The sequence below is a fragment of the Drosophila mauritiana genome, chromosome 2L, assembly GCF_004382145.1.
Source record: "Drosophila mauritiana strain mau12 chromosome 2L, ASM438214v1, whole genome shotgun sequence".
Classification (NCBI taxonomy): Eukaryota; Metazoa; Arthropoda; class Insecta; order Diptera; family Drosophilidae; genus Drosophila; species Drosophila mauritiana.
Window position 1 is genome coordinate 14,275,221 of NC_046667.1, and position 15,204 is coordinate 14,290,424.

At 40.7% G+C, this 15,204-nt stretch overlaps 3 protein-coding genes across 4 annotated transcripts in view; 2 read left to right on the forward strand and 1 right to left on the reverse strand.

Moving 5' to 3' along the window:
• LOC117135139 (protein outspread) overlaps positions 1–15,204 on the reverse strand; it is a 78,900-nt gene that overhangs the window by 10,763 nt on the left and 52,933 nt on the right. For both annotated transcript variants that reach the window (XM_033295195.1, XM_033295196.1), the window contains exon 3: positions 451–516. In XM_033295195.1, coding sequence (XP_033151086.1) covers positions 451–516 — 66 coding nt within the window. The remainder of the gene's footprint in view (positions 1–450; positions 517–15,204) is intronic.
• Positions 4,111–5,938, forward strand: LOC117135141 (alcohol dehydrogenase). Its single transcript, XM_033295199.1, has 4 exons — positions 4,111–4,204; positions 4,859–4,993; positions 5,059–5,463; positions 5,530–5,938. Exons 2-4 carry the CDS (start codon positions 4,895–4,897, stop codon positions 5,794–5,796), a joined length of 771 nt encoding a protein of 256 aa, XP_033151090.1. The 5' UTR covers positions 4,111–4,204; positions 4,859–4,894; the 3' UTR covers positions 5,797–5,938.
• LOC117135140 (alcohol dehydrogenase-related 31 kDa protein) lies at positions 6,026–7,384 on the forward strand. Its single transcript, XM_033295197.1, has 3 exons — positions 6,026–6,188; positions 6,611–7,015; positions 7,067–7,384. Exons 1-3 carry the CDS (start codon positions 6,093–6,095, stop codon positions 7,382–7,384), a joined length of 819 nt encoding a protein of 272 aa, XP_033151088.1. The 5' UTR covers positions 6,026–6,092.

The window sequence follows — 15,204 nt, forward strand, 5'->3', positions numbered from 1 at the left end:
TTTTTTAATTTAATAACTAGTATATATAAAATCGAATTATTTGTTTAGTAAGTAAAAGTAAATCAATCTGATGGCAATTAAGAAGCCACTTTAATTCTTCTACTTCATAAATAATCGGCTGGTTAAGGAAAAGTACATTTATTGTTGTTTTTTACTGCCAGCACACTTATTGGTTCTACCGATAACGTACAGCAATGCTATAATACAATAATTATAAGCTCTTTTGGGATTGTATAATATTTTATGAGCTTTGTTATCTTATAATTTCAGACCACCCCATAACAGAAAGTTTTATTATCATTTTATTTTTTGTTATCACTAGAGAACCAACGAGACGGTATTTAAAACAGAAAAACACAATTATGCCTATGAATGATCAATTACAAATTAAGAAATTCGTTACAAATAAAAATGGAAATGGTATAAAATACGTTCAAATGAATTACTTACATAATCATCAACCGAGTACGTCAGCTCGCCATCGTCATAGAGAACAAACCATCTTCTTTGCCAGCGCTAAAATTCAAAAAGAAGACAAATTTTATTATAAATCTTAAATATCTCTAACTATTTTCAAGTTTCTATTATTTGATCTTCACTAAGTCTAAGTCTGTATCTATCGGTCGATGAGAGTAATCAACTCTAAAACAAATTTGCATTGTCGCTTGCAATTTGCAATATGAAAGGTGGGACGAGAAATGGTGAGGAAAGACAAGATCGGAGGTAAATAATGTTCAACGCCCCCGACAGAAATCATAATTCCTTTATAATTCGTTCTTTCATAAATTTTCCGGCGTTGTCATTCCCATGAAAGGCAACCAAGCCCCAACGCCTTCGCCTTTGCATTGGCACTGATTCGCTGTGGATCTGTATCTGTATCTGTATCTGAATATGAATCTGAATCGGAATCTGGATCTGATTCTCATTGTTATTGTTGGTTGCCAGAATCATAACAAACGTGCAACAGCCACAAGGGCATAGGACTCAACGTGTGTCTGATATTTATGCAAATTGTTAAAAGTCAAAGCAAATTAAGCTCAACCTTCAGCGAAGATGACGTTGAATTCTGTTGCCCCATTGCGCTGCAAGTTGCTAGTTGCACGTTGCACCTTTCTGCAGTTGATTTCTCCTCATCCACCTATGCAGTCAGGTGAGAGGGAGTGAGTGTGAGTGGAGTGCTGAGGTGTGTCAAGCGTATTATTTATAAGGTCTAGAAGAAGGCAGCTCGCACGCGAATAATCAAGACTCAGCACCAATTTTTAGTTTATGGTCTAGTTCTTTATAGGTTTTGTAGTTCTTCTTTTGCGATTGAATTCATAAATATGGAATCAAATCTATGGATAGTTTGAACTAACGAAGTGATAGGTAACAATATATTTTTTTGGAAATAAACAAATATCTGCAATAACTTGGTGAATAAAAAACAAAATAAACTGCTTTTGTATTAAATATATAATTGCTATAGGATGAGATAGTCGTTTTGCGGTTTCCCAAAGCAAAGTCAAGCGTGTAGGAAACTTGATCAGATCGCGGGAAAGATTCTCTGCACTCAATTACGTCAAACCAGGTTGATTTCCTCCTTTTCGCTGTCGAGAGAGATTGGAAAATGGGTCAAATGGGTCAGGCAGTGGAATAGTAAATTAGATTATGTTTGCATCGAGATGCAATGCAAGCCGCGCCCCAAATAAATGGAACGTGCGCAAGGGTTCCCCCTGGCCCCTGGAAAACCCTTCCTTTCACCACCCGTTTTCCCGCTATTCCACTCCTCACATTATTCTCTAGTATACTAGAGGTAAGCTGCTTAGACCCCGATGTTTAGAAGCCCCAGTTTCGTCTCACTAGGCAGACACACTCGCAGCGGGAAGACAATGCCACCGACACCGCCGGCGACTTAATCAGCCCGGGAAACGACATCTCAATGCTGGCGAGCGTGTACCTATGGACATGGGCGTGCGTTGGTGCGGGAGCTGGTGTAAATCGGTTTTGGCAGGTACGCCGCTGGCGTCATTACCCCCCCGAGGTTGAATGTCACCGGCGGCATGACTTGGGGGCCAAGCCGATAAGCACACTGACCACTGTACAGTGTACACTGATAAAAATATGGCAAGCCCAAATATTGTTAAAGATAATTGGAGCGTACAGTAAATACACTTGCAAGTTAAGAAGCTTTAACTTAATTAAATGCGTATTTCTTTTAAATACACTATTAACTTATATAAATTATCACCAAAACAGAACATTAATTTGGGAAATGTTATCACCAAAAGCTTTGCCACTATAGAAAATACAGATAAATCTAAAAATAAATTCCTTTGACGTAGGCACAAAATAAGATAAACAAATTTGATTTTATTTTCTTATTTACTAATTCTTTATATTTGCATGCATAATATGCCAATATTTTTGATCAGTGCACCTAATAACAACGGTTTCGTTTGCCCCAAGCAGTAAGAATATGTTAGGCACGTCTGCTGATAAGAAAAACTGTAGCCCCAGACTAGGCCAGACCATATTAAATTAACGTCTGGAGGCGCGAACAGTCATACGATTTTGTTTATATTACTTTGCGGTCAGTTGCCAAGGCAGGAGAGCAACCCGTTCGATTAGTGGGTCAATTTGGAAAATGAGTTATTATTGACTCTGGGAAAATGTTGAGCTGAAAATTTAATCAGAGCCCGAAAATTTCCAATCATGCATTCCCCAAGTGACCATATTTGGATTAGTGATAACGCTCGATGCGACCCCCAAAGATTATCAAAAATACTTAATATGAATATATTAAAAATAAAATTAAGTTTTATGAATTCTTAAGCGTCTCTAAAGCTTCCAGAGAACTGGGCCATATATGACACGATATCTGTATACATATATATATTTTAGCAAATATAGTTTCCAATTAGGTGAAAGAACTTGTGTGCATACACACATATCAACAAACAGGTTTAAGTTTTATGCAAATTGAAAGCTTATTTCTTCCTCATGCTTATCTCTTTCCTTCTCATCATATGTATGTGATATTGCAGTAGCCTCCTCCCACATCACATTTAACGCCCTATATTCACAATTAGCTCAAAAAAATATTTGAAACCAAATTGATTTCTAGTCAATTAGTTTTTAAGGCGCTGTGGGTCAGCTTAAAAAATTCCCATTAAGTGAGTAAAAATATAAACTTTTAATTCTTGCTAAACACATATACTCATATATTTTTAATAAATAAATTACGAATATATAAAGACTACGAAGCTGGAAAACAAATTTAAAAATGAAGCATTATAGTATTTTCGGTTTAATTAATATATACATATGTATTAATCTAATGTGCGAGCATGGGTTAAATCTAGCTGCATTTAAAACCGCTACTCTGGCTCGGCCACAAAGTGGGCTTGGTCGCAGTTGCGGACAAGTGAGATTGCTAATGAGCTGCTTTTAGGGGGCGTGTTTTGCTTGCTTTCCAACTTTTCTAGATTGATTCTACGCTGCCTCCAGCAGGCACCGCTCCCATCGCCATCCCCATCGCCATCCCCATCACCATCCAGTCCCGCTGGCTCCCAGTCACAGTATTACACGTATGCAAATTAAGCCGAAGTTCAATTGCGACCGCAGCAACAACACGAGCTCGGATCTTTCTACACTTCTCCTTGCTATGCTTGACATTCACAAGGTCAAAGCTCTTAGTATTCTGACTCGGGGTACAACACTGTAAAAAATTACTCAAGAAATAACGGTACCCAGAATATGATTTTATTTTAATCCATATGCCAAATATGTATGTTTATGTTATATTATTGTTAGGAAACCAATGTTTTTTTTTTTCAAATCGGTTAAAAAGTTGCTACTAGAAAAGCATAAACATTTGTGGAATATTTTTGAATATTTTCATTAATTTTGTGTTTTATCGTTTTACTAATTCTTTTTTCTCAGTGCACTTTCTGGTGTTCCATTTTCTATTGGGCTCCTTACCCGTCATTTGTTTGCAGATCACTTGCTTGCGCATTTTTATTGCATTTTACATATTACAAATTATTTTTACGCCGCTGCTGCTGCCGCCGTCGACGTCGACTGCACTCGCCCCCACGACAGAAAAGTATTTAAGGAGCTGCGAAGGTCCAAGTCGCCGATTATTGTCTCAGTGCAGTTGTCAGTTGCAGTTCAGCAGACCGGCTAACGAGTACTTGCATCTCTTCAAATTTACTTAATTGATCAAGTAAGTAGCAAAAGGGCAACCAATTGAAGGAAATTCTTGTTTAATTTAATTTATTATGCAAGTGCGGAAATAAAATGACAGTATTAAACAGAGAATAAATTTTGTAAAATCATAAAATCAAATTTATTCAATCAAAATTAATTTAAAGTGTCACGAGTAGTGTGAACTCAATTAATTGGCATCTAATTAAAATTTGGAGGCCTGCGCCGAATATTCGTCTTGAAAAATCACCTGTTAGTTAACTTCTAAAAATAGGAATTTTAACATAACCCGCCTCTGTTAATCGGCGCCATGCCTTCGTTAGCTATCTCAAAAGCGAGCGCGTGCAGACGAGCAGTAATTTTCCAAGCATCAGGCATAGTTGGGCATAAATTATAAACATACAAACCGAATACTAATATAGAAAAAGCTTTGCCGGTACAAAATCCCAAACAAAAACAAACCGCGTGTGCGGAAAAATAAAAATAAACCATAAACTAGGCAGCGCTGCCGTCGCCGGCTGAGCAGCCTGCGTACATAGCCGAGATCGCGTAACGGTAGATAATGAAAAGCTCTACGTAACCGAAGCTTCTGCGGTACGGATCTTCCTATAAATACGGGGCCGACACGAACTGGAAACCAACAACTAACGGAGCCCTCTTCCCATTGAAACAGATCGAAAGAGCCTGCTAAAGCAAAAAAGAAGTCACCATGGCGTTTACTTTGACCAACAAGAACGTGATTTTCGTTGCCGGCCTGGGAGGCATTGGTCTGGACACCAGCAAGGAGCTGGTCAAGCGCGACCTGAAGGTAACTATGCGATGCCCTCAGGCTCCATGGAGGGATGGAGGTTAATCTCGTGTATTCAATCCTAGAACCTGGTGATCCTCGACCGCATTGAGAACCCTGCTGCCATTGCCGAGCTGCAGGCAATCAATCCAAAGGTGACCGTCACCTTCTACCCCTATGATGTGACCGTGCCCATTGCCGAGACCACCAAGCTGCTGAAGACCATCTTCGCCAAGCTGAAGACCGTCGATGTCCTGATCAACGGAGCTGGTATCCTGGACGATCACCAGATCGAGCGCACCATTGCCGTCAACTACACTGGCCTGGTCAACACCACGACGGCCATTCTGGACTTCTGGGACAAGCGCAAGGGTGGTCCCGGTGGTATCATCTGCAACATTGGATCCGTCACTGGTTTCAATGCCATCTACCAGGTGCCCGTCTACTCCGGCACCAAGGCCGCCGTAGTCAACTTCACCAGCTCCCTGGCGGTAAGTTCATCAGAGGAAACGCAAAGTTTTCAAAAAAAAAACTAATTTGTTTTATAACACCTTTAGAAACTGGCCCCCATTACCGGCGTGACCGCTTACACCGTGAACCCCGGCATCACCCGCACCACCCTGGTGCACAAGTTCAACTCATGGCTGGATGTTGAGCCCCAGGTTGCCGAGAAGCTCCTGGCTCATCCCACCCAGCCCTCATTGGCCTGCGCCGAGAACTTCGTCAAGGCTATCGAGCTGAACCAGAACGGAGCTATCTGGAAACTGGACTTGAGCACCCTGGAGGCCGTCCAGTGGACCAAGCACTGGGACTCCGGCATCTAAGAAGTGATACTCCCAAGAAACACATAACATTAGTTCATAGGGTTCTGCGAACCACAAGATATTCACGCAAGGCAATAAGGCTGATTCGAAGCACACTCACATTCTTCCCCTAATACGATAATAAAACTCTCCATGAAAAATATGGAAAAATATATGAAAATTGAGAAATCCAAGAAACTGATAAACGCTCTACTTAATTAAAATAGATAAATAGGAGCGGCTGGAATGGCGGAACATGGCCAAGTTCCTCCGCCAATCAGTCGTAAAACAGAAGTCGTGGAAAGCGGATAGAAAGAATGTTCGATTTGACGGGCAAGCATGTCTGCTATGTGGCGGATTGCGGAGGAATTGCACTGGAGACCAGCAAGGTTCTCATGACCAAGAACATAGCGGTGAGTGAGCGGGAAGCTGGCGGCTTTGGGGTTCGGTTTCTGTCCGGATCGAACTCAAAACTAGTCCAGCCAGTCGCTGTCGAAACTAATTAAGTTAATGAGTTTTTCATGTTAGTTTCGCGCTGAGCAACAATTAAGTTTATGTTTCAGTTCAGTTTTGATTACGCTGAAGAACTTGGCGCTTTCAATGAATACTTCAGAACAAAATCACAACTCATTCTAATAACTTGGTGGTCATATTTTTTAATGATAAGCTTAAACTTTTTATATTTCGATATTAAACCACCTATGAAGTCTATTTTAATCGCCAGATAAGCCATATATACTGTGTAAATATTTGTATTCTTTATCAGGAAATTCAGAGAAACGGGGAAGTTACTATCTACTAAAAGCCAAACAATTTCTTACTCTCTCCACTCTAGAAATTGGCCATTTTACAGAGCACGGAAAATCCCCAGGCCATCGCTCAGCTGCAGTCGATAAAGCCAAGTACTCAAATATTTTTCTGGACCTACGACGTGACCATGGCAAGAGAAGAAATGAAGAAGTACTTCGATGAGGTGATGGTCCAAATGGACTACATCGATGTCCTGATCAATGGAGCTACGCTGTGCGATGAAAATAACATTGATGCCACCATCAATACAAATCTAACGGGAATGATGAACACTGTGGCGACAGTGTTACCCTATATGGACAGAAAAATGGGAGGATCTGGTGGGCTAATTGTGAACGTTACCTCGGTCATTGGATTGGACCCTTCGCCGGTTTTCTGCGCCTATAGTGCATCCAAATTCGGTGTGATTGGATTTACCAGAAGTCTAGCGGTGAATTGAAGTCAATCTTATCCGTATAAATTCCTTAATTTTTGCTTTCAGGACCCCCTTTACTATTCCCAAAACGGAGTCGCTGTGATGGCGGTTTGTTGTGGTCCCACAAGGGTCTTTGTGGACCGGAAACTGAAAGCGTTTTTGGAATACGGACAATCCTTTGCCGATCGCCTGCGGCGAGCTCCCTGCCAATCGACATCGGTGTGTGGTCAGAATATTGTCAATGCCATCGAGAGATCGGAGAATGGCCAGATATGGATTGCGGATAAGGGTGGACTGGAGTTGGTCAAATTGCATTGGTACTGGCACATGGCCGACCAGTTCGTGCACTATATGCAGAGCAATGATGAAGAGGATCAAGATTGAATTCGAATCAAATAAAATAATGCTTTACGCAAAAAGTAGGCAATTCATTTTCATATGATAATAGATATGGGTCATCTATGGGGTGTGAAAGAGTAATGACAAAATTCGGTGTGCCCAAAAGTATGCAGCGAATTGTGTTGGGGCTATAATTAGATGTGCTTAATTATGATGGGGTTACGTTATGTATGACTACATGGGATTGGGATTGTGTACTATACAGTTTCTTTACATCATTCGACTATATGCTCTCCTTCCAACCTTTGATCTAAATTGTAAGTGCAAAGTCAAGTCCAACTACTCAAGGCTTTTTCAGCAACAATATACGTAGACCTTACGTGCACATTTCTAGAACGTCTCTAGTGCATCTCAACTATGCGAATGCATGTCGAAATTTTGCTAGAGCAATGCCGTGCATTGAACTTTGGCACATTTCCAAACGCACAGGCAGCCAGTCAGCCATAGGAAACCCAATCGGACGACCGAGAATCGAATGCGAAAACAAACAAATCTGCCGACACATTGCCCAGGAATATTGGCACTGAGGAGAGCCTACAGATACACCAGGAGAAAAACCCTGAATAGATACTTTCGGTATAAATCTAACGCAATAGCTCTCATACGCTCGAGTAACCTGAAAAGCTATTATGTGCTTTACGTTCAATCTATTACAAATGTTGAAAATGTTATTATGCTGAATTCATGAAGAAGTATACATTTTCTACTTCCAATCTTGCCCTGGCTTTTTCTCAGGGTGTAGCTATATCTCAGCTATATGGTGGGGTGAGTTGTGGGCACGCCGCCTTGGCATACTTCCAATTCGAGTGCGTTGTCTTCCTTCTAGTCGGGGCCACTCGGTTCGTAAAAAATCAATAGCCAGCAGACCAAAAAGAGCCACAATACCATTGAGGAGATTGAGGACCCAACGCAGCGGAATGGAACCAACGGAATCGCATGGAGTGGAATCTGGCCAGGCCATATCAAACCATTTTTCCAGAGTTCCCACTCCCTGCCGTCCGCTGGCGTTGCAAGTTTGCTTTCCTTTCCATGGCGCAACTTAATTCCAAAAATCGATTAGTCACTGTAAGCGAACCATGCAATTGTCCAGCATTTTTCATTTATAACTCCTTTTTTTCGTTTAATTTTTGCTGGTTTCCTCCCCTTTTCCACTTTTTTTTTTGGCACACGCTTGATTAATTTGGTCAGCTGCCGGTTGGCAAGGGGGGAGGGGGGTGGAGGACATTTAAAAATGCAGGAAGTAATCGATTGGCTAGGGCACAATAGCCAAAATGGGAGAGGCAGTGCAATCGCAAAAATGTTGGGGTATGTTCGCCTGAAGGAAATGCCGGAAAATATTGAAAATTACGATACAAGATACATTGCATGAAGTAATAAATATTCTGGGCCGGTAATTTACCAATTTAGCTTGTCCATTTCAAAGAACTAACATTCACACACTAATTTGATTGTAGGTGTTCTTGTAAATGGTAGGTTAAGTTAAATTACTAATAATCATTTTAAATGCAACTATTCATACTAAGAGTATCTAGGCTGCGACTAGTTCTAGTATTTTCCCCAACACTGTAGATCGAACAAAAACATGCGACCGACCGGTTGCCGGCAGTAGGTGGAGATTAATCAACAAAAAAAATTTGCGGAAAAATGGAGGAAAAAATTACTGATGCTTTTTAAATGGCAATACGTGCCTGGTCACCAGGTATTTTACTAATTAACCTGACGGATGCACGCCACAGCCAAGGAAGATAGTGATTATGCAACTGCATGGGTCGCTGCTGTTGTCTGTGTATGAGCGTGGTGAGATAATGAAGTACTGATCTGATGGGAGTTTATAGCCAACACTGATAATGCACTCATTATGAAACCTAATAGCCATTCATTAATGGAGTGGGAAATCATTGGTATTATAGTAATTAAGCAAAGGTTATGAGTGTTGAAACAAAACAGCAGGATGTCTGATTGTTCCTTAAGTGTTCTGCTCTAATAATTAGTGGGATATAAAGAATTGAATGTCCATTTGCTATGTAAGTGATAAACAAATAGGTTGTAAATTAATATAGTCTTAAATCACTACATGAAAAATGTTACAATGGGTCCTAGAATACGTTGTGTTTTGCTCTATAGCTTGAATGCCGATGTTCTGATCTAGTTCCCCTCGGGCAGAGTTCACCAATCTCGACTCGTTTTATACGACACGCGGCAGTGTGGCAAAAACGAAACACATGAACACATGTTAGATATGGGAGCAAATACCCCTTGCCCGCCAAAACCGCTCTCAGACTTTGAAGCTCTGAAAGCCAAGTCCCATTTGTATGGCCGACTCGTTGTCTCGGGCCAGAGACTATATAACTCTCGGCCTGCGATTCAGATTTTGACTGAGACACCGATGTGGAGCTTGGAGCGGCGCATAAAGATTATCTACGGCCGCACATGGCACCAGGCGGTCAGACAAGATTATATGCGAAATGCGAAGCCAAATAACAAGTGTTACTCAAGGCGGCAAATTAATAGCCAACATTTTTCTAAACTAATCACGACAAGTGCTCCGGGTTTGAGGCTGACACAGAAAATCAAACAGCCGGCTGAAAAGGCACAACTCCAACTTGGCCAACTGGTGGCCCAAAAACAGCAAAAAGACAGATAGATCTGAGCGCGGCTTAAATGCCAAAAAATGCAGTAAGCGAAAAATAAACATGAAGAAAAATGACAGGCAAAAACGTTACTTGCCCTCCGGGGGTCGTCGCATCCACCTTATCCGCCCCACTCCGAATATAGCACCATTGCTCCCCCATGGACCACCATTCCCCATTCGGGAGTGGAGCGAACTTGAGCCGACGATCTGAGATTCCGACACGTGCCGGGCGACAATGGGAATGGTCCAAATGTCCATAACAATGGCGCTGGAGTACAAAACAGCAAACATTTTGTAAATTTGCGTCCATTGACACTCTGAATGATACAGATCTCGCTGCTCTCGATCTCGGTTCTGATCCAGAGGGTCACCCTGTTTAACCGGGAGGGCCCGCCTAGCCGGCAGATTGGCCCACGCAAAGTTCCTACCCCTCGCCAGTTCAGTTCTCTACCTGAACTACACTCTCGTGGTACCCATTTCAGCCTTGAGGCAGCAACCACTTTGTATGTACAAGAGACGAATGTGAAATGATGTCGATGCACTGCAAAAATAGGACCATTGAAATGAGCTGGATATTGACTAGGTGAATTTCGATTAGTAGGTTGAGTAAAATCCAAAACATTTACTAAACTAAAAGAGACAATCTATACCCCTTCCCATTTCTACGAAAATTCTACTATTTACCTAACTTCCCCTATCGCTTTTTTCAGTGTAAAAATAAGTAATATTCTGAGAGGGGCAGACGGGTGAAAGGGTGCTGACTGAAAGGGGGAGCTCGGGACCGGTCCTGGGTGCATGTAACACAATCAGGAAGTAATTTTTATGCTATGTACCCATAGCATGTGTCGCCGTCATCGTCGACGTAGCTGATGCTGCTGCTGCTGTCGCTGTTGATTTTGCCCAGTTTGTTGGTGTTGCCACAGCCGAGGTGGATGTGGATGTGGATGCGAGTGATCCGGCCAGTCAGCGGAGACAGACGCTCGGTCAGGCGGCAGCCGGGAAGATGGCAAGTTGAGCTTGGTTCTCAACTCTCTGCCGAGTTGTCGGGGGAATTGCATTCGAGCGCCCGAGCTCAAACTTGAGCTCCCTTCTCCCTTTGGGAGGCCAAGTCGAGGAATTGGGTGCATTGGGGGGCATTGATTGGCAAGATGATGACGACGACGATGATGTGAGGCAATCGCTGAATCAATCTTGGCCAGTAGTTCAGCGTTTACTGTTATTAGTTGCTGGAACATTGCATTTTGATCGTTCCCAATATGGTTTGCTCTTCGTTTTTTAATAGAAAAAGAAAAAAGCCTGGGGCAATAAAATGGGTATGCGATGGATGGCCAGATAGTTAAGATACATTTCTGAATTTTTATAAAAGGTTATCAGATATTGTTTAAACGTTTGGTCTTCTTGAAGATTAGTATGAGTAATCCGATAGCATATTTATTAATTTTACATACATTTAATATTAACAGAGAAAATACCCAGACAACGTTTTAAAAATATTGCAATTTTATAGCCAGTTTCTTTGTTATGCCCTCCAGTTAATTATGACACTTTAATGAGCAGAAAATGAAATCGAAACCACTCTGGCTGAACAATCCAATCAACAACTCTATCTAAATAACAAGTATCTCGAATGCAATTTAAGCTGCCCCACGAAGACCTGCGAAATGGGAAACTAACGGAAAAACAACGAATTGTGAAATAATTCGGCAATTTCAAAATTGATGGCAAGCCAAAATTGAGGCAATAGAAATCGATTAGCGCCACGCTTCAGCTGACCAGCGAAAAGTTAAAAAAGCATTAAAAACAAAGCGGCAGAGTCGGAATAAAATTAAGTTATCGACAAAAAGGAAAATGTTCGGTAGTAAACGGACTCGTGCGGAATGCGTTTTGGTCTAGGCCATATTCTTTGGGTTTTCCTCTCCGGAAAACTCATTCAGCCATTAAATGCCGTTATCTGCTGATTACACAATAAAAGCACAACCACAAAGCAGCAGCAACAAATGCTACTGCAGCAGCGCCCAGAGCTAAGAGACCTAATTCGAGGCGCATCTGTAGAAGAGTTGCGGCAACTGCAGCAACAACTGCAACAGCAACAGCAAAAGCAGCAACAGCAACAATAGCAACATGCTATAATATAACGTAACATTTAGAACGTCTTTGTTGTTGCAGCTGCAACTTGTGTTGCTGTTACCCACAGAAAGGCTGACCAAGAGAAAAGGCTGCCGCAACAATTTCTCGCAACATTTTGCTGCCTTGCATCATTTAGAGCTGCACACAGAGAAAATACGTGCCATTGAAAATGTAATAAAAATATTTTAAATTAGTTAACTTTTAAACAAGTTAACATAAGTGTATGAGTAATCCTTACTCATAGCACAAAGTGAAAACTTTTAATTAAATTTTTGATGAATTGCATAATTTTGTGAAGTGTAAGCACTGCGATTAGTTAGATGAATAGTAAGGGGAGTGGCACATGCGGCAAGCAGAAGTATGTGCAGCTGACTAAGAACTAAAAGCCGCAGCAAAAAAGAAAAAAATAAACAGATTGGCATAAAGAACAGTGGAAAGCCTTTCACCACCACGTATTTTGAGACGTCCAACCAAAAATGTTTCTGAAAATTAGCTTTTAGGATTAAGTTACCTAACTTCATTAAGTAACTCTATTAGGTAACTTTATAAGGTCACTTAATCACAAATCTATCTACACAAAAGAATTATACTTTTTAAAGAATTATTATATTGTATCATAACCGTATCTACAACTGAAAATTTTATCTTAATTTATATTAGATTAAATCACTAAGCCAACAGCCTTCCGAAGTGTTAGCAGGCTACATATGTGCAAATGATTAAGTTAATTCATCATACATTTTTGTTGTCATTTTCTGATATGAATCTTTATTCAGTTGATTAAACATCAAAAATCAACAGAGAGAGGGACCTAAAGGTCGTTATGAGTCTGAAGATATAATATTGAAAAAAGTCGTATGTGTACATAATCATACCCTTTAAGAGTGTTATAATATTAGACCAATCTCAGGAATAGTGATCAATTGAATATCGTATCATATGCATATTTTTAAGGATTTCGATGTGAAATAAATGAAGATCACTACCGACGAAAGGGTATCCATCGTTCTTTCCAGCCAGCTATCCTTTCTGGTTTCGGAGCTCAGAAAATGCGGTTTGTGTTCGCCTTCCTACCTGGGCTGCCTTGTATCTAGGTGCAAGAAATCGAGTCTCAAATTGCGCCAAAGCCGCAAACTGGCCCGCTCCGCTCTTGGCCATTAGTTATTAGAGCTTGGTCAGCAGCAGCGTGTGGTGTGTGCTGTGTGGCGATTTGGCCTTTGTATTGGTGTCTTGGAATTTTCAACAAGTTTTGCTAAAATATGATATTACCCAAGCAGGTTGCAGCCGAAAAAAGAAAAAAAAACAAAAAGAGCAACAAGCGCGGCAAAAATATTTGTATGGTTATTTGGAAATGGCGCCCCGTTCCCAGTCAGCGTGGATGGGTGAACAAACTCCAAAAGTGACTTTGGTTGCAAGAGTCGAAAAATGCATAAATGAAATGCATTCGACGAGGGGGGCGCGCAACTATGGACATCGTAAGTCAGCTGACCATTGATTGACGTTGATTGTGCTGGCGCGTTTGGTTTGTCGCGCGTTCAGTGAACTCATTTACAGATTCAGTTTCTTTTCTGTTTCTTTTTTGTTTGTTTTAGCAATGACATGACATTAAATGTCAGCTGGAGTACCCCCAATTTTTTGTCAGCCAATCTGACAGCTTTGTGTGAGTTGTGACCATGGCAGAAGCACTTGTGAAGGAAGATGGGTTGAATTAAGATAGAGTCATAGAGATATGCATGCACGTGGCCATTCGGCCAGGCATTTCGCACGATAATGAAGCTTATGCAAAGTGCCAAAGGTTAAAGGTCTCTCTTTGCTCAGCTTCATTTGCTGTCGAGATTTTCTCGTTTGATTTATGAAAATTGCATATGTTTTTCCTTTGTGGAAACAAATTGGGCAGTTAAAAGTTAGGAATTTTAGGCAGTTCCAAATGTTTGAAACTAGTTAACTGTCAGGTCACTCACACACCAATTATGTTATATTTGTTTTGTTCATTACACAGCTTATTATAAAAAGCTGTATTATAAACATCGCATAAGATCTGTGGGTTATCTAAGGTTACTTTATAGACTGATTGCACATATAATTACTTTTTTTTTTTGCTCGAGCCTTGCGCACTATCGAAATGGAAATGCCGTAGTCAGTAACATTTTAAATCTCAAGTTAATAGGAGTAATTTTACAATGGAGCGCAAGCCGAGTGAAATATTAAAATTTCTTATTTTGCTTTGGATCTTCCTTGCTACTGTTTCAGATTTGCTCGATAAAAATAATATCGCACTTGGAAACAGATGTCGGCTTACACACAGAGGTTGCTTACCTTCTTAAAACCATTTAAAAAAATTTCTCAATTTGTAACTATGAAAAATGTACGAAAAATTTTGAATTTTCCTTTTTTCTTTGCGTTGGTCGAATAAATATGATACATTTTCAATTAAAAACATCAATAATAGTTTCCTTTCGGATATGAGTATGAGTTATCCGCTGAACTAAGCTACTCAACTGGAGCAGCCAAAGTTTGCGCAAATAACTCCCACAGTTCAGAGTGTAATATGCCATTATATATTGATGCAAATGAACTTTTGACTAACGAAGGTCAATTGCCTTTTGTCAGTGTTTCTATATAGTTTATTATGGTCTGTTGTCATAGTCACAACACAAATGGATGGATGTATGGATGGATGGATGGAGTGACTGAGGTTCCCCGAAACACAGATAAGCATTGGCTAATTACGAACCCCTACCATTCCCCCCCTTGTATACAAAAAAAAACTAATTGAATTGGCCAGAGTATCGAAAAATATATAACCAAAACAGAAACAGATAGAAAAAATCGAAGAAAAATGCCATAATGGGTTCACTAATTGCTTCAATTAGACATCGACTGGGGCCTTTGAAGGCAGCATAGAGCAACAGGTGTGCAAAACGACCGACAAAGTTGTGCAATACCTATGGAGCTCAATTGCAGTCGGTCCCTCGGTTGGGGCCAAGTACTCGGATCTCTCTATTGTTTTTAAAAGTTCACGATATTTCTGTTGTTTTGCTTTTTG